Source organism: Taudactylus pleione, unplaced genomic scaffold (genome assembly GCF_031769625.1).
Source record: "Taudactylus pleione unplaced genomic scaffold, aTauple2 ptg000562l, whole genome shotgun sequence".
Taxonomy (NCBI): domain Eukaryota; kingdom Metazoa; phylum Chordata; class Amphibia; order Anura; family Myobatrachidae; genus Taudactylus; species Taudactylus pleione.
The window spans coordinates 2968350-2988867 of NW_028284964.1; the positions used below are offsets into that span (position 1 = coordinate 2968350).

The 20518-nt window shown below is 46.4% G+C and overlaps 1 protein-coding gene across 1 annotated transcript in view; it reads right to left on the minus strand.

Moving 5' to 3' along the window:
* Positions 1-20518, minus strand: part of MBD2 (methyl-CpG binding domain protein 2) — a 60766-nt gene that overhangs the window by 17542 nt on the left and 22706 nt on the right. Inside the window, exons 2-4 of the mRNA XM_088453002.1 lie at positions 20238-20397; positions 11878-12015; positions 3332-3422 (exon numbers count right to left, since the gene is read on the minus strand). Of these exons, the coding sequence (XP_088309128.1) occupies positions 3332-3422; positions 11878-12015; positions 20238-20397 (389 nt within the window). The remainder of the gene's footprint in view (positions 1-3331; positions 3423-11877; positions 12016-20237; positions 20398-20518) is intronic.

Genomic DNA, 20518 nt, shown 5'->3' on the forward strand with positions numbered 1-20518 from the left:
AGGATCACGCAGATTCAAGTTTATCCGGAATATACGCATGCGCCTGACCTGTACTGCAATCCCGTGCGCAGTCCGACAGCAGACTGTCAGTGAATTACATTCTGCTGCCACTTCTGGGTGGGGAGGGGGCGGCAATGGTCTCAGTTTTCCAAAAACGGAGGCTTGTTGACGCCATTGGGAAGGGGGGGAGTGGGCAGGCCAGGATCTACGTCGGCTGACAGAGATTTCCTGGCCTTTTTTACTCATCTGCGGGAGCCGGCTTGCATGACCTCACGGTCACTCAGTCAGCAAAGTGTATCGTAGAGGATTCGATGCTGCGTCTTTGGACGCAGCACGGATCAGTAATGCATGCAGGTGGGTTACGCCTCCTGCTGCATTACCATATTACAGCTATCGCAGCTGAATCACCACTTTCTGAACTGGAAGCTATACTGATTTCTGTTCTGTAAGTCACTCTGCTCCTGACATACCCCTTTCCAAACAGTATGAGAATACGCTGCCTGCACTGTCATTTACTCCTCATTTGCATAGTTATCCAGGTTATAGGTGAGAACAATGTAAACAAAAAAAGGCTGCAGGTGAACTTCAGGGGCCAGTCTTCAACCCGGGCAACGCCGGATGTCCCAGCTAGTGATAAATAACATAAGGGACTTTAGTTCTTGACGAGAAAATCATAAAAAAAACAACTAATCAGGTAATTTCTAGAAAAAAACGTAAAGTGCTGATATTTCCACAATACTGTAGTGTTCCCGCTAGAAATCAGGGAGGGCAGGGTGCAGACTCGCGGGGAAGGCATCTTCTGCGCGCACTGAAGAGGTGTGCACACCCGAAAAGGAGATGTGACTGATCAGGGTGGGGGCGTGTCCTTGTGGCAGGCTCCTAATTCGTCACACTTGGGGTGTGTCCACAAGTTACGGAAGTGCTGGGCTTCCCCCCCCCGCACGCGAGCGGCTGTCCACACCCAGCGCCCGGCTTACCTTCGTTCGACATGCCGGGCACCCGGCGTAGGTCTAATGACAGGAGTGAGGATTTCGACGCCTGTCATTAGTACCTTGCTGGGATATGACAGTCGGGAAGCCGGCAGTCGGCATTTCGACCGTCGGCTTCCTGACTGCATCCCGTGTCTGCGGCATGTTGTACTGCATGAACATAACGGGAACATATATTTCATTGTATTTTCATGTATAAAGTACAGACACAAGGTGTATTCCTCATGAAAAGATGCAGAAGAGACACCAAGGAATGATTAGATAATATTGCTGTTATTGGTGTAATATAGCTCCATCACTGAATAAGTGAAGCAGTAACCTGCGCAGGATGAGCAGTGTCTCGGGTGAGCTCACTTGTATGCAGGATAATGAGGCAGCCCACATCACACATCTGACGTCACACATCCCACATCACACATCTGACGTCACACATCACACATCCCACATCACACATCTGACGTCACACATCCCACATCCCACATCAGAGCGTCAGAGCGTTACAGCAACAACAGACTCCCGCACAGGAAGAGGCGCCCTTTACATTTACACTCTGCAAATCATCTCGCTTCACATTTCAGTGCAAACAAACCATCAGAACATCTGGTTACGAACATCTGAAAATCTAACAAATATGTACACGGTATATTATCTTGTTGAAAAAAATATCTTTACTGCGGCGATATTGCGTGCTTTCATCCAGGATTGCCACCTTTGTGAAAGGGACCACTACACCCAATTATCTGCTGATCATGCTGCACGACTGTGACGCTAGGTACACACCTATACAATCGTCAGGCCGTTCTTTCATACCCCCACCTGTACATGAGATACCTTAAGAGTGTGTACGCACCTTCGATCGCGCTTTAATCGGAAGAAAACTGGTCGCATCTGAAGGATCATGTTTTATGCGCAGTTTAATTATCATTAGATTCGATGGTGCAATATCGGACAAAAAGTGAAGTGTGTGCGCGCTGCCGCCCCTTCTGGCCGATGCTTCTGCCCACACTCCTTCAGCAGCAGCGCCGACTTTGTGTCGTTTCAGCCGCTACCTTAGACCAGGCCCTGGCCAACCTGTGGCACTCCAGCTGTTGTGAAACTACAAGTTCCAGCATGCCTTGCCAGAGTTTTAGCATTCCTTAATAGCAAAACTCCCAAGGGAGACTTAGGCACACCACTTCCCCTCCCCCCCCCCCCGGGAGGGTTAGGCTAGTGTAAGGGGGGGGTTATGCACCCCCAGGGGGAGGTTAGGGTTAGGCTGCGGGGAAGGGGGGGGTGGATTTAGGCACTTACAGGAGGAGGTTAGGGTTAGGCACCCCTAAGAGAGGGTTGGGGGGGGGGGTTATGTCGGGATCTTCACTGCCGATCTTCTGGCGTCGGGATTTGAACCGCCGGAGATGCGATCCCACTGCTGTGAGTTAGTGTAACTTGTGCAGCACTTCCTGTCTGTACTATAGATTGTAAGCTCTAGTGAGCAAGACACTCTCCCCATGTATTTCCTCTATATCTGTATAGACATATCTCCTCAACTCAACAACGCAGTGACATACAGAGATGTGTCCTCATACATCCAGCCCCCTTGCGTGTTATACAGCCCTTCTAGTCGCACCATGCACTGACATGACTCGGTAGCGCAGAGCGCCTTTTCGTGCAACTTTTTCCCTTCAAAGGCGTCTTATTCGCAAAGCGATGCGAATAGGACGCACGAGCAGCTTCTGCTGATTAAAAAGATACGCGGCGTGCCTGTATTCTGTGTGCGACTGCGGGTGTATCTGCATGAGAAATGCTGCGTTACAGTGACAGCGGCTGTGACACTGTATCGCATCATATACACCCGCAGTCGCACACAGAATATAGCCGTGCCGCATATCACTGGAATCATCACAAGCTGCTTGTGCGTCCTATACGAATTGCTGTGCAGATAAGACGCATTTGAAGGGAAAATGTTGCACAAAAAGACGCTCAGCGCTACCGGGTCGCACGGCGCGCACGTTATGTCTAACGCGACTTGTAGCGCAAGGAGGATAGATGAATGTGGACGCATCTGTATTTAAGTGCTACAGATGTGTCCACATATAGCTATCCTCAGATCGCACCGAACAGCCCCATTTAGCGCACCAAGGTCTTCATTTGCGCAAAAAACTCTAACCCCAAGTACCCATTACACGATAAGCAGGCTAAGGTGCAAAACTGAGGAACAACTAGCCACATGGCGAATACAGTACAGGTGTATGCGGACACATCTGTATCACTATAGAAGATAATGCATTAGCTCCAAACCAGCATAGAATGTAACATTCTATTTATAGTATAGCCATATATACTTGGCTGTGCTAGAGTCATACCTTGCAGGCCCTTAGGAAGTTCCATTGATTTTATTACGTGTTCCGTTACATCTGATGCACATAGTCCCTCTAGTCTCTTCTCCCAGAAAAGCTAAAATAAAATAGAGAGATTTATTTTCCAAGAACCTTCAGGAGTCTCTGTTTTACTTTACCTGATCACTTAAGCAAAGTGTCTCAATAACTTACAGAACAACCAAGACGTCACACAAACAGCGTGTAAGCTAATCATATTCCCATCGCAGCGCTGTGCCAGGGCTCTGTAAATGTGTGGTCAGTGTATTAACGTGCACCACAATGACAGTGGGCCCGATTCAGATTTGGGAATAAAGGGGCCCATACACTAGCGTTCTCCATTACCAAATCTTAAATCAGGCCTGTATTCTCCTATTCTTGCAGTCCTTATGCTGGGGTGATGATGCTGTCACACTTATACATCTCGGGATGTGGCCTAGGCAAGTAGCTATGAGGCCATGCAATCCCGACACTGTAATCCCGGAGCAGGGGATTTAACATATGCGTCGAAATACCGACGCCTATGTCAATCCCAACGCCGGACGCCAAGCCGATTGTCCTCAGCCGGTGGTGAGTATACACGTAGGCGGGGGTGTGGGGGTTAGGTTTATGGACCCCCGGGGGGACTTAGGGTTTCGTCAAACCCCCCCCCCCCGGGGACTGTTAGGCACCCCCCCCACACCTCTGGGAGGGTTAGGTTTAGGGTGCGGGGAGGGGGTTAGGGTTAGGCAATATGGGGGGAGGTTAGGGTTAGGCACTATGGGGGGAGGTTAGGGTTAGGCACCCCTAAGGGAGGGTTAGGGGTTAGGAGGGGGAGAGGGGTAGGTATAGTATACTTACCTGCACTGTCAGGATTTTCACCCAACGGGCTGCCGGCGTCGAGATTTCAACCGCCGGGCTAACGTCCGGCGGTAATTCATACTGATTCCGTGGCCTAGGAGCACGTGGCACCAGACTTTGCTTGTACATGCCTTCGGTTTGATCCAGGTTCAACACTTGCTGAACGCAGCACAATTGCCACAACAAATGGGGCTCAATGATCTCTGAGGAAAGTGTAACCTAGTGCTCACAGTACATACTGAATGGAACAGAACAGGACATGCGTGGGCTCTGGTCCATTCAGAACTATCCGATTGTGTACTGATGGCACTTTGAAAGCTGTGAACGCAGCACAGAGCGCACTTACCAGGGGAGCAGTGAACAGCTTTGTACAAAAGCCCTTAAATGGCTATACGTTTTCACCCACACAATGACACAGGAGGCAGAGGAGAGACAGATAGTATCTTGTATGGAGGGAGTGAGAGTTCTATTCGTAGCCTGTACACAGAGCGAACAACCTGAGACTGAGAGCATCTACACTGGGTAAAGAGTATGTTTGAGGTAGACAAACTTTAATGGGTAAATTTACTAAAGTGAGAGTTTTTAGAAGTGGAGATGTTGCTCATAGCAACCAATCAGATTTTACTTAACATTTAACTAGAACCTTCTAAAATATAACAGCTAGAATCTGATTGGTTGCTATGGGCAACATCTCCACTTCTAAAAACTCTCACTGTAGTAAATATACCCCTAAGTCTTTAAATAGTCAGGGAACATGGAGAATTAGGGGTATATTTACTACAGCTTCTAAAACAGACACGTGGTGATGTTGCCCATAGCAACCAATCAGGTTCTGTGTTAGAGAAATGATAGCTAGAATCCGATTTGTTGCTATGGGCAACACCACCACTTGTCTGTTTTAGAATCTTTAGTAAATCTACCCCTTAGTCCCCAACTATAAGTCTCTAACGGTAACAGGCTGATGCAGAATTGAACGGCCGCCTTTTTGAGCAGCGTATCTTGCATGAATTTGCCCGCGATATGCTCAGAACATACGTCTTCCCAGAGTAATAAACAATTTGGGCGCATCAAGCCTTACAACCTAAAGGCCTGAGTCTCGAGTGGTCACAGACTCTTTTTTGGACACTGTCACGCTTGTGTCTTTATGCTAACGCAGCGTCCGGTTATCCAAATTGCTGTTTAAAAATAAAAAAAATTAAGCTGTCCAGCATTGTGGGCTACATGCAAAAGCAGCCAGTATTTACCCTGCATGCAAAAACATATGTATTTGCCCCCTTGTATTGCACCATGGTGTGTCCGAGCACACAGTTACTCAGAGGCGTCCCTCCCCGTGGCGGGGAGGGACATTGTGAGCGGGCCGAAGCCGTGCGTGTCCCGAAAAGAGGGTGTGGCATCGTGGGATGGGGGCGTGGCCTCACAGCCCGAATCCCCGTTTCTAATATTACCAAAGGGGGTGCAAGGGGTGCGTTCTGACTGCATGGTGTTGCAGTGCCGTCTCCCTCACAGTGCAGCACCCGGCTCCTGTCACTGTGGGGGAGTGTCAGTATGCACCCTGGTGTCACCCCTCGGCGGGTGACACCCGGGTGCGGACCGCACCCCCCTTGTGACGCCACTGCATGAGAAATCACAAAACAAATCCCCCCCAGAACACTGCAATGAGCCAGCAAAAGAAACCGGTATCCTACTTACTAATAAAATGCAGAGGACTCTGTTACATACATTTGCAAACATATGGTCAGCCATCAGCCACAGCAATGCTGATCCTTGTAGTGCCATATTGGAGGACCCTGGGGTGCCGTCAGGTGAGTTAGAAACACGCGACTATCTGCAATCCCGTAAGGCAGCTGCTGTAGGAAATCCTGCAAATATCGCAGGCGCAGGGATATGTATTGAAACACCCACCATGGCCATCGCAAATGAATCAACTGCATACACATACACAGACGCCGTCGCAAATCATTCGCTATCGCCCATCTGAGTAACCCTGGTCGCGGAGAATGTTTGCGTGAATGGAGACGTCGCAACCACTTTATCTACGTATGAGATCGCAGTTGTAGGCTGAGATGTGCCCCGAAAACGGTAGCAGCATGCCTGTGTTTTTTACCGCCACTCCCCGTAACAGTCTCTGGACGTCAATCACTGGAAATCTTCACCGTGAGCGGCATTGCTAAGGTACCTTGGCGAGTGCGCAGTGCGACCGTTTGCATGCACAGCCGTCCAATAATCGCAGTGCCCTGGGGACATTTTTCTTGTCCGGATTAACCAATAAATATGGGCCAATAAATTGATCAAGCAACTTCCATTCTGAGCCTGACTGAGAGGTGGGCGCAGTTGCCGCCACGGTAGCAATTTTTTGTGGTGCTGCAGCGGCTGTAATACGCAAATGCCAGTTTACCCTCCTTTCAGTGCATGTCCTCGCTTTATTGCTAACTAGCTGGGACATCCGGCGTTGCCCGGGTTGAAAACTTGACCCTGAAGTACACCTGCAGCCTTTATTTGTTTCCATTGTCCTCGCCTATAACCCCATTCCATTGATCCTGGAAAGGATCCCACTGCTAACATGCATGCAAACAGTGGCGTAACTACTGTGGGTGCAAGGCAGTGTTCTCCCCAGAATTTTTTTCCAGCCGAGTGGCATCAAGAAGTAGCCGGGTGGGGCATTCGCAATAATAAAGAGTTTTAAACACTGACCTTATAACATTTTACATTTGAAAGAACATTTTATATATTAATTCTCTTCTTATGAGAGGCCCAGTCGTCTGATTATGCAAAAGCTGCAAATTCTGTAGGATCTGGTCCTTTTTATACAGCTCCCAGATACTGTCTCCACTTGCAGGCTCCCAAAGTGTCGGGTGGTAGGCTGATTCTTGCCAGGTGGTGCACCCACAATAAAACAGCTTGGGGAGAACACTGCAAGGGATGCGGCTACTATGGTGCCCGAGCTGCCTCTGTGGCCCGCCGCTCCCCCTGCACCCAATCACGCACACAAGGTGGGCCGGACCAGTCAGCGATGTTGATTTGGTACTGGCCCGCCAGCTGATTGCAGCTGGCACACTGGCAGCCAGTTATGGAGAGACAGCGCCGCCTGACACGAGGCAATCGGAGCTCACGAACTGTCACCAGATTCAAACTGCGCCGGCACAGTCCATGTCTGCCGCTGCCTGCCGGCGCACCGGCTGTAATTAGCTGGCGGCCCGGCTCCAAATCCAGACCTGCTGATGGCACACAGGGGCAGGCGAGAGGCTGATAGAGGGACACAGGGAGGGGAGTTGCTGGGGGAGGGGCATAATGTGTAAGGGGCACTACTATTGTAGGGTAAGATGTGTTATATTGGGGAACTTCTACTATGTGGCATTATCTGTAAAGGGCATTACTGTGTGGTATAAGGTGTAAGGGGCATTACTGTGTAGTACTGCGTGGCATAACGTGAATGTGGTCTGTGTGGCATAACCTGAATGGGGTCTGTGTGGCATAACATGAATTGGCTCTGTGAGGGGCAAATGTATGGGGGTTTTTTAACTCGGGGATGGGGGGCTTTTAAGATCCTGCTATGTGGCCCACAAAATTCTAGTTACGCCCTTGTATGCAAACACAGAGGCTCTGGATTGATTATGAACTTGCATGAGTCATCAAGTTGCTCAGACTGAGGTTAAAATTATACTTTTGTAGCTTTCTCACAGGTTTTTGGTAGACTGCCAATTTCCACTGGAACCAGCCCTGGAACCTGTGTATTGTAAGTGTGTCCCCATTTTTAGGGATAGTGTGACCTTGATGAAGTTCAATACTAGGCATTAACCTACTCCTGGTCAAGCTACACCACCATGCCAAATTTGGTGGATATAGGTCCAAAACTCTGGCCGTGCATAGAGGACATACAAACAGACAGACAGACACGCTTTTCACTTATTAAATAGATATTACCACGTAGTGGCATAAAAATAGTTTTAAACAGGTTGCGTAAAGTGAACATTTTCCTTTTATATATAATGTAATTTGCTTTTTTCATACAATTGCTTTAAATGAAGTGCAGTGCCTTCATTTGGCCTCCAGATGTCACTGATGCACAGTGTTTGGATGACAGCATTAAACACCTGCAGCAATAAAACAGCATTTTACAAGTTTGATACTTTTTATTTATTTATTCATTTTAAATTATACATACAGGCAATATGCAGCCTGTCTAGTGAGCCACTAACTCCCCAAGTACTGTCACTGGCTACTAGTAAAAAGGACGGGCTACATTCAACGAATATTGATTCAGACCACACAATCTGTATCTACTGTGGGTAGGTGATGGGCACAGTTTGAAGTGCACCACGGCGTAATAGAATTGCTGTTTTAATTCTGCAGACAAAACTTCTCCACTCTGTCTAAGATCTGCATCTCCCAACCACATGCATTACCTGCTCCTATTCACGGATCGGCTGCACCCACTCTGTGGAATACCCTCCCTCGCACAAGACTTTCTTCTAGTCTCCAAATCTTCAAGTGTTCCCTGAAAACATTGGGCAGCTCATCATATTCCAGAACCACCCACATAACCTCCATAGACTATTCTACCCAACTAGTAACCCTCTACACAGTCCACACATAACTTTACATACTGTATGTTCTCTTCCTACACACACATACCGCCCTGTTACCGCTCTATCGGTCTGCAATGACTCAGTCCAGTTGTATTATTGGTTTGTTCCCAATTTTAAACCACAACAGAACATGCTGGCACTATACAAATAAACGCTAAATAAATAGTAAACTCTTGCAATTACAATTTTTGGTATCGACAGTCACAATTGAATTTCTAGATTTTTCGTATGGAGTAATTAATAGTGGGGGAATTAATGAGCTAATGCCATTTGGCAGAGGCTGGTCTGATCAGGGTGACTGCCAGCGACTTATGATAAAAAGAACTTTGGCCTCTACAGTGATACTTTATCTACCACAAGAGCAGAGATCAGAGAGCGTGTGTATAACGCTGCTGCTTCCGGCAGGTCTTTTTCTGGTAAACCACAAGATTCAGCCAACGTCAATAGCAGATTGGGGCTTCCACTCCCAGCTCATCTAGCAGACAAACATATAAAAAGGTTGGTGCCCTTAGATTAAAATCACTATGCCGGGGACTACAGTGTACTGGAATCACTAATGATAGACCAAATAGGACTGCCTGAAATTGCTTGTTGAAAACTCAACTACACACTGTCGCTAGGTTGGGTATAACTAACGGAGTATAGTCAGGGATGCCATTAAATCATTTATTTACAGCATCCAGGGTGGAGATTTTATTCCAGCTGCAGGATTTCTCTGAAATCTGCATTAATATCTTTAGACTGAATAGACTACATTTAATACAATGGTGCTCGAAGAACATGTGCTGTATCCCTTAGCAACCAGTTGGAAGCCTTGGGTAGTCTGATCGCATGAAGACCGCTAAAATCTGACATCACTGGTCCAAGATTATTATACTTTTTTTTTTTTTTCATAAATCTTTCTTTAAAATTTTGAAAACAATAAAAAAAAAATAGGAGCAAAAGAATAAGATGGCTCTTACCATTAATGCATAAGTGTGGGACACCATGACTGGACTTACTGGACTAAATCGGATGTACTAAGGACTCATTGTTTGACCAGGCAAGCCTTGTGGTGTGTAGCCAACTCGCCTGTGGCGATTTCAGCCATCTTTTGCGCACTCCACAGGCCATTAATGGTATGAGCCATCTGATTCTTTTGCTCCTATTTGTACATTTTATATGTTATATGTTTTTCACTGTATTAAAGCTGCATGATACAGTAATTTATTAAAGTTACATTTCCCTTACAATCATATTTGGAGTTTCCCCTTAATAAGGGGCGTCTTCCTTTAAGGGTAAATAGGTACAGATTGTACCAGAATAATTTATTCACAACAGAGCACATCTAATTGCTTACCAAAAATGTTTTAATTGTTATAAAAGTGTTGAAGTGTTTTGGTGTTACACTTGTTAAAATTTTGAACCAAAATACATTATGAAACAGTGAGATCCAGATCAAATCTAGGGAAACAATTCGCAAGGTAAAATGGCCCAAGATTATCTTCAATTAGATCATCTTTCCTGAAGTGGGTGGTGAAGAAAAAGACCATAAAGCACATGCTATACGCCCCCATTTCCTGGCACGCAGGCCAACCACGTCCCGTTTCCTGACACGCAGGGCAACCACGTTCCCGTTTCCTAGCACGCAGGCCAACCACGTTCACGTTTCCTGGTATGCAGGCCAACCACGTTCCCATTTCCTGGCACGCAGGCCAACCACGTTCCCATTTCCTGTCACGCAGGCCAACCACGTTCCCTGCTTCCTGGCACGCAGGCCAACCACGTGCCTGCTTCCTGGCACGCAGGCCAACCACGTTCCTGTTTCCTGTCACGCAGCCCAACCACGTCCCTGTTTCCTGGCACGCAGGCCAACCACGTCCCTGTTTCCTGGCACGCAGGCCAACCACGTCCCTGTTTCCTGACACGCAGGCCAACCACGTCCCTGTTTCCTGACACGCAGGCCAACCACGTCCCCGTTTCCTGGTGTGCAGGCCAACCACGTCCCTGTTTCCTGGCACGCAGGCCAACTACGTCCCAGTTTCCTGGCAAGCAGGCCAACCACATCCCTGTTTCCTGGCACACAGGCCAACCACGTTCCCGTTTCCTGGTAAGCAGGCCAACCACGTCCCTGTTTCCTGGCACTCAGGCCAACCACGCCCGTGCTCCGCACTCAATCAGCTTGGGGAAACTGCGAGCGACAATGCACATGCGCAGAACGGGTCCTGTGCATGCGCAGGCCCCCAGCAACCGGAGTAGCACACCCCATCACAATGTGTTTTAAAACTGTGCTAAAAGAAAGAATCGACAATAACTTATTTCACTTGTGGAACAGAAAACTGTAGTGGCCAGAGCAGGCCTGATATCGGGCGTATGTGATCCAGATTCATGTGCACGGAAAAAAAAATTAAATAAATGTATTTTCGCAGGTATGTTTTATGCATCTTCCACTGTACCCGCCCGAAAGCCGTACTCTTGGTTTGATACTTGTCACCAGTATGCACTTGCACCAGACTATACATGTTCCAAAATGATCTGTCTGCACACAGGTGTATTTATGCTTACGTAGGCAGCAGCTGTGTCGGCACACCCTCACTGAACTTTGTCTTTATGAGAACGCCCTGTCCGTTCAACCTAGCAACAGGCCCTGTATTTACTGCTGAAATAATTCCATGCATGTTCTGTTGCCAGCTTCGGCGCCACCTATAGGCTGCAACAAGGTAACATACTAAGAATGCAGGAGGATAATGACGTTATACAGCTAGACGGTATGCATTTCCTTCTCATGGAACAAATGCCAATCCAATAAGATTCCACACAACACTATATTTGGCAAGAGCTTCCCTTTATCCATTTATTGATCTACGTCCCCCTAAAAATGGCAGCAGCACGTTCTAATGCCGGCCTCTGTCTTCCTGCAATGACCCGGGGGGAACTCATTATATTTCATTCCCAGGTACCCAATCACATTCCAAAGACCAGCATAGCCCACCTACAACATGGAATTTGCAGCCTGGGGATGGATGATGGAAGCACCGGGAAGCCTGATTGTCAGGAAGGCAGGTAGGAGGCAGACGTATAGGGTCTCTTGTTTTAGGGGAGCTACGTCGCCGTATACAATCTCCTTACCTGGCGAGGCTGCTCGATGACGCGTTGGGGATCGGATTTCACTTTGTTATTGGGGTGGTTGGTTATTTTGGTAACTGGTTGCTTGAAGATGGAAGCAGTCTGGCGAATCGGTAAGGACGTGTTCAAGTCTGATTTACCCTAATAATAGAAGAAAACAAAAATGAATGACATTTCAATGTATTTCTAATGCCTGAAACATGAATAATACATATACATTTACCTCATCTAACCCAGTAATAGCCTCTTTCTTCCTTGCTTTACTGTACGTATAAAATGATCGCTAGGTCTATGCTGGCAGAACTTTAAATATATAATTTGATTGTCCCTTGCTAGAGTCGAAATCGTTAATAGATAATGCATGGAAAAAAAAAATATTGTACCTAATAAATAATCCTGATGCTGTGTACTACAATCGGCTGGAGTAACACCGGATAGTTGGAAAAAAAATAAAATAAATTAAAAAAAAAGGCTGTTGCCTGAAATTGCCTGTTGAAAACTCATGAAGAAGAAAAGTTACTGATATATGACAGTTAGGTCGTCCCAAACGAACGTTATATGGCGACATAGGTAACCATGGCGACAAACTACAAGTGACACGGATTTCGTTTGGTTTTGAATGATAAAAGGACCATAACACAAGAAGTAGAAAACACAACAAAAAGGCAAATAAAAATATGATGCCCAGACAATAAGTCACCCGATTGTCTTTAAAAACTGTAATTAAAAGACCAAGATATATATAGTAATTATGCCAGACAGCACTGGTTGACAAGGGAGAGCACTCATGTGTGGTCCTTTCCACACTTCATAAACTTGTCATTTACATAATGAGGAAGTGATACAACAGCAGGCACAGAGCGCACCCCCCTCCCCACATTACTAACACACAGAACCAAAGCAGCACTGGTGGGTAGCAGCTGCAAAGACTGGCGCAAGCAGGGGTAGTACCAGGAATCCCAGCGACGCGGCTATGAATCCCGCACTGCAGCCTGGCTCCAGGACGCATTTAACAAAACCACCGCGGCATAGGGGTGTGGTATGTCTAGTCGACAAACACAATGTCAATATTTTCATAATGTCGACATGCTGAAACGGATGTTATATCGACATTGTTAGCACGTTGACATGATACTTTTGTTCCGATTGTATCCCTAACCATAACCCTAACCCTAAAGGCGGTTACGCAATAGACAACATGTCGTCCGACCCAGCGGCTCGGGACGACATATCGAGCACATAGTCTAGTGCGTACCCACTATGCGCGCCACCCGCAGGTCATTCATCAGGGTCATTCCATCGGCCTGCATGCACAGCCGATGGAGCGAACCAGCTGCCGACGCCGGCAAGGTCAATGGTGCCGGTGAGCAATATATTAGACCAGTGTTGGCTAACCTTGACACTCCGGCTGTTATGGAACTACATAGTCCATCATGCACTGCTACAGTTTTGCTATTAGGGCATGCTAAAACTGTGGCAGGGCATGCTGGGATATATAGTTCCACAACAGCTGGAGTGTCAAGGTTAGCCAACACTGTATTAGACGGTCGTTCACCGGGATCGTGCAGTGTGTACCAACTGCCCCATATATTGTTCATCGGCACCGTCGGGTGTCGCCTTGGCGAGTCGCTAAGTGTGTACTGAGCCTAAGCCTCCTGGACATGTCGACATGATGACAATGTGGACATTTCCGTTGCAGACACTCTGTCAATGTTGGCAATTATAACCGTATTGACATAATCGATGTTGACCTTTTGCTGTCGACATTCTGAAAGCCGACACAGTGACTGTATATGGCATCTTAGTACACGGCCCATGTAAATCAACACAGGCGTTGCATTTTAACACGGGGAGGACATTTGTGTTTAGAGAAGAGCCAGTAGTAAACCATGCAAGAAGCCCATTTATATCGATCATTGGACATCGGAGCAAACAATGTTTTTGGTGTGAATGTTTTGGGGTTTTGTAAAGCTTTTTATTCTTTAAATAAAAAACGATCACAGGTATAAGCGACGATAATATAAAGAAAGAGCAATGTAAAAACATATATGAGGTAGCAGGAAAATGATACATAGGGGGGAATTAGATTTTTTGGGGGCACCCACTCTCCTGTCTAAAGTTATTTCTGCTTGTACCTTCCTGAAAGACAGGCTTTTGCGCGCTCAAACTTCAGTTTGGGCAGCACGCCCCCATTACTTTTCGTGCGTTTAGACGCTCTACGCATCTAAACCCGCTGCTTTTGGGCGCCAATTGTGCGATAAGTAATGGGCATCCACGGCACTCTCTCACCCATTATCATAAACAATTAAATAGATCTTGTCGGGGGCCTATTTACAGGCGTGAGAAAACAATTGAGTTACCCCATACAGTCATACAAACACCAGTTCCCTGTAACAACAACCTAGGAACTAGAGGCATTACGGAGGCATGAAGCAGAAAGCGCCTCATAACTCGGTAATGTCACTAGACCCTGATACATTACATTCTTGTGAGTAATCAGCCCGCTAAACGGCTTCCTGTACTGTGAGCACTAAGCAGTGTATAGCTTAGTGCCTGCTCATTTAACCAGTATCTGTCATTTTCTAAGCTACTTCTCTCACGTTCTGGGCAATACAGAGCACAGCATGATAGACTTAAAACATAAAATAATAAAAACATGACTACGGAAGCATTCCAAACAAGAATACGCATTCTATAGAGGCACGATTCTAGGGAAGGTTACAACACCATTGTAAAGACATAGAACATATCTGGAAGCTGAGTGCCAGCCGTCGTGCCCGCTTCAGCAGCGATCGCAAATGGAACTACGTACGCAGATCGAGCGATTGTTAGCCATTGCGCGCGTGCATAGAAGCCGCACTACGCGTGCGCTGCAATCGCGTTGCAATTACGCACACCCAGAGGAATCCGGTGCAGAGCGAGTGATAAGCTGTGAGCGTTCCGCTGTGGTGGTCGGAGAAACACAGGCGTGCCTATCCAATAAACACCGTCGCTTGGGCGTGCATAAATTAGCTGCTGATATGACATACGCAGTCTGAGAACCCACTGCGTGCGAGGAGACTTGCAGAGCCTGCGGCTGGTTAGAGCTGGTGTAAATGCAGCGCGAGTAGTCGATGTGAGTCGATGGTACCGATGTTTATGCAGAAGAGCGACAGTGGACGGAAATGAGAAAGCAGAAGTGGGCGTCTTGATGCCGGCTGAGCTTTGGCAAGCATTGGCCTATTTTCACAGCTGCAATTGCAATCCGTACTGAACCAGGCCCATTGTACAGACGTGTGCAGCACGGTTGGTGTAGTGGTTAGCATCACAGCCTCAAAGCCCCAAGGTGGTGAGCTAAAAAGGTATCTGTGGAGTTGGTATATTCTACCCATGTTTCCTCCCACACTCCAAATAATATGCTGGTAGATTCGTTGGCTTCTGGTAAAAAAATAACCCTAGTACTGTATGTGTGTGTGCACCCATGTGATAGGGAATATAGATTGTAAGCTCCACTGTGGCGGGCATGGAGGTGACTAAGTTGCAGCGTAATATGCGTGCGCTATATAGAAATGATTGCCTGACATGTGCTGCCCCCTCAGACACAGGATTCTGCAGGACACCATGTGTGCAGGTTTTATTTATTTTGCTCCAACAATTCCTATGCGCACGGCCGTGGGAGAACCCCCATGTTCAGCTATGCTTTCCCAGCGGTACGGAACCAGACAATACCACGGTACATAACTTACACCAAGGCTGCAAAAACATGGAAGGAATGCATGAGCTACAGATGTCCTGACCGCACACTGGCACTGCTACGCTCACCGGAAGGGAAGAGTGTATTCAGCATAGAGATGTAGAAAGTGATCTTACTACGCAACCAGCTGAAAGGCTGATCGCCTGCCAGGGAACAGCAGCAAGAGAAATCCATACAACACAGCAGAATCTGGCCCTGACTGGTGGAGACTGGGAGCTGAGGGAAAGTCTTCGGTCTCCCCACAGGGAAAAGATCTCCTAACAGAGAGCCTTATCCGATGATGAACGTATATCTCCAATGTTTCCGGGTCTGCATGTGGAGAACGGGTCCTGCGATCTCGGGATCTCGTTCCCGGAAACGGGGGCATGTTGGCCCCCCGCTTTACGGGAGGGACGAGGCCAGGGTCTGCGTCGGTGGACGCAGATTCCTGGCCTCTTAAGTGACCAGCAGCCGGCGGTCGCGATGGTGATCCCAGCCTGCGACGTCGGAATCGCAAATGCAGCAAGGAGGTGTCTGGCACCACCTTCTGCGTTTGCCTCCGAGATGGACGGATGTGCGCAGCCGCTTGTGTGCGCCTCTGCAAATCCGGCCATCTCTGAACCAGGCCCAGAGAACCAATAGCTGGAAGAGGTCATTCGTTCCTGTGGAGATGCAGATTTTAAATACATGTGTGACAGGCGGCTTCCTTCAACTCCGCCCCCTGGGCTAGTCACGTGTTTTGCCAGGAATGGATTTTTTTTTTCTCCTTTTTATACCGAAGTGAATTTTATATTGTTTTGATCAAAGTGAGGAAAAATAAATCTTTTGTGGACATTTCATTAAAGTGCAAAACAAAAAAAAAAATCCCTTTTCCATGACTCATGCCCAAGTTTTTCTTTTTTTAAAGTTACACTATTTGTGCTACCCGTTATATTTATCTCAAAATGCAATCAGCTTACTCTCCCCCCGATTATAGTAACATATCAGAGTTATGCCAAATATGTGTACTTTATACAAAGGTCCACCCCAGACGTCCCACACAGAATCCTAGCACCCTACACAGTGTTACAGAACTGGGCACAGAGCTGGACCTTCCGGCTGTCACAGAACACCCAGGTCTATTACAGGCGTGAGCTTGCTACAGGAGACAGAGAAGGACGGCAAAGGAGGCTTTAACAATCTGAAAGCAGTTAAATGGGGTCCTCTATTCCTAATTCACTTATACATAAACACACACACACACTTATCGCAATTAAAAATTATATTTAATTAGCTTTACCTAGCAAGACATAGGAACAGCAGACCTGCAAATCCCTGGACATACAGATGTGTCCACATCTTACTTCTTTGCGGGTTAAACAGCGCGACTCGATGGCGATGAGCGTCTAATCGTGCAACTTTTTTTCATTAGCAGAAGTTGCTTGTGCGTCCTATCCACATGGCTTTGCCAATAAGATCCATTTGAAAGTAAAAACTTGCCCGAAAAGATGCTCGGCGCTACCGAGTCGCATGGCGCTCACGCGTTATGTTTAACGCGACTTGTAGTGGACGCGTCTGTACCCTGCCATCCATACCTTCTTATAATGTACTATAAAAAAGAACACTGTGCTGTTTTGCAGGACAGCTTGGTCTCGAAATCAATGTGTGTGCGGAGGGGGGTGGGGTGTAATGTGTGACATCACAATTCTGTCCCCTGAGGATGCAGACGTGCGCCAGCAGAAAGCTCACAGACCGCGGCAGTCTCTCGCCCCCAAAAAAAGTAGTTAGCAAATTAAAGCTAAAACGCCAGACAGCAGAGGGAAATGTACTTGATTTCCCTGTAATCTGCACAGCCCACATTACATTTACAAGTTACTTACACACTTAAGGTGCAGTACTCTGCCGCTAATTACAATGGGGGCGATTCAAAGGTTTTGCCGGCGGCTTTTTTTTTTTTTTTTAAGACGCCCAACAGAACAATTCAGTTGTTGCTCCGTCAGGGTGCGACAGCCTGAGCCATGGGTTGGAACGCATATTAGAATACCCCCAACATAACATTACAGTACCCCCAAAATTTGTCATTGGGAACGGAACAGCTCCAATGTTAATTTATCCCTATGTTACAAATAATCACACACTGTGGAAAGTGAAATGTAAATGTCCGAAGCGTTACCTCTTTTAGCTTTCAGAATGCAGAACCTGCGCAATTCAGTAACTAAATCGCAGGCTCTATTGGGCGTATAAAGTAGAAGCGGTTCAGTATCCCCGGAAACCGAACACACCGGAACTTAGTGGTTATGAGTGGATCAGTCTCGGATCCCAAAACGAGGCAAAACGTCATTTTCCCGGAGTCGGATCTCGCGTGTTTTGGATTTCATATTATAGTCCCTCCCTCGTAATCGAGCGCCATTCCACACAGCAGAGTGGAGTGAGAGGGTGTGGGAGTGTGGGATGTACTTGTGGGGGGGGGCACACATGACATTAGCACGCCATTAGGGCGCATTAGGAGGAGTTTAGGTAGGAATGCAAATAGTTATACAATTAATAGCTGTAGTAATAGCAGCTGGGGTAGGTGCCTAGCAATAGTTCTAAGTTCGATATTTATTCCCCAACTGTAAAGAGGTTGTCTCAGTGCTACTGCTCCGTTTCATTACAGTAACTATGCTCACGCTGGCATAACACCCTGACGATAACCACACTCACTGGTCACACGTCCTGAATTCCATACGCACCAGTTTCAGACTGCTGCATCCTGTGAACAGACTGGGACATGTCACAGGCAGCTGGTTGGAGTTTTGCAGGGTTACTCTGCAGAGAAGTATGAAGACAACACTAGATGCCCATATTTTCCTCTCTCTATTGCCGGGAAAGGATTGGATCTAGTATTGGGGTTAATAGAGGCCAAAATTTGTGCTGACTGCAATGTTCTGACACCATGATGCATATCGCCACCTAGCAGATGTTAGCAGGTACTGCACCCAGCGAGTCAAGTGCATATTATTTCCGGAAAAACTTCGTACTTTATCAACACCAGACAAAAAGGGAGGACTAATATTCTTAAACAGATATATATATATATATATCTCGGGTGCTACACGATAGCCCATAACCAAAAGACATAGGCCAAGGCTTACAGACCTTTTTGAACAATCATGCACATTGATAGACCGTCACTTAAAAAAAAAACATGCAAAGTGCTATGAACCAGAGCACCCAACACTGCAACCAATAAAACCACTAACAGTAAAATAAAACATAATACATTTAATTTTTAGCACCTATGTAATACATTAATTTATTATATTTCATTTATAGAGGCAATTTTGGCAATAATAAAAAAAAAAAAAGTTGACTCAGAAAGAACTTATAAATGCCGCCTACCCAGCTAGCTCCATAACTATTCTTGGTAAAAGGCCTAAAGAAGTCCATCACACCGTAATCACATCCGATTGCGTTTAGACAACACCACTCAATAGGATAAAAACAGCAGCTCACCCAATAGAAGAGACAGTTTATGTCACACGTACTACTCAGTGACAGGCTCTACACAGATGGCCTGACCAACCTGTGGCTCTCCCGCTGTTGTGAAACTACAAGTGCCAGCATGCTTTACCAGCTGATCGGTGGGAGGGTATGCTGATATTTTCACAATAACTGTAGAGCCACAGGTTGACCAGGCCTGTTCTAGAGGCTTACCAGTATTCCACTAAAGTCTGGCACTTGTTCTCGGAAATGAATGCGGTTGTTAAGGTAGTTCGCTACAGGGAACGAAACAGTTTATATAATCAATTGATTAATATTGTATAGTGATATGACAAAATAGACCAACAGTTCAAGTAAAAAAAAAACATACTTTCCCTGTAAATATAATTCCTACATAAGCTTCTCCATAATGAAAAGTTTTGTCTAAAAGTCAGGTCTGTGTTATCGCAGGTCATCCCCCGGCATCAAGAGCGCTCTAGTGAGACTGCTTTTACGGTTCTCCTTTGGCGAGTCTTATCTGACTAATGTTACCCAGCGAGTATTGCATGAATGTCCTTATTGGCCCATACGATTGGAGGGCGGGTATAATTAGCGAAAACACTTTTCAAAAAATAATTTGTAAAAAAGAAAAAACTGTCAGTTATTTGATATTGATATCTATGACATCTGGTCCCAGAGCTTTATCTTCATCTGAGCTCCCAGAGGATTCAAATGTGGATGGAATAATAGAAACCACAAGTCAGCGAAACCAACAGACACTACTGCTGCTGCTGCCTTGCTTGATGTACAGTATTCCACTCACTTCTGAATATTCCCTCAAGGGAACCTCAATAGACCTCACCGTTAATTGTAATAGTGTGGACTTGTTTTCTGGTGAATGCTTCACCGGCAACGTACAATTCTCAGCTACAATCAATAGCCCTCAGCTGATCTGGAGGTCAAATCCAAAGGCAGCGTGGCTTGGTGAGACATAATCAGTATTTCCTGGAAAATAAGCCAGTTACCGAAGTTATTGTCAACTTTTTTTCCTTTTCTTTTTTTTTTATTTTTGTGGTTTTACAAATTCCTGTGGTTATGTGGAGATTGCCATCGCCACATAGTGTCACAGATAGGGTACTTTATCATCATTTTCAGGCTAGAAAGAGCTTTTTGTAGAACTGCAAAAAGGTCATTGGAGCTTCTAACAAACCTTTGTTTGATTGAGAGGGTCATTTCTTAGTCTCTGTTTGTTCTTCTGCAATTTACTGGGCATCATCTTTCCCGTTCTGAAGTCAAAACTGTTGAGGTCAACAGAGTTCCCCAGGTACCTGGCCAACTGAGGCTTGCTTCTGAACTTCTTACCGCTTGGACTAGAAAAAAGAAAATACTTTAGTAGAGTTCTTTAAAAGAGAGCGGGGACTTAGCTTCAGGAACGAGTCCTGCAACTGTAAGCATCTTTACGCAGAGGTTCAAATTTATAGCTCCCAAAAT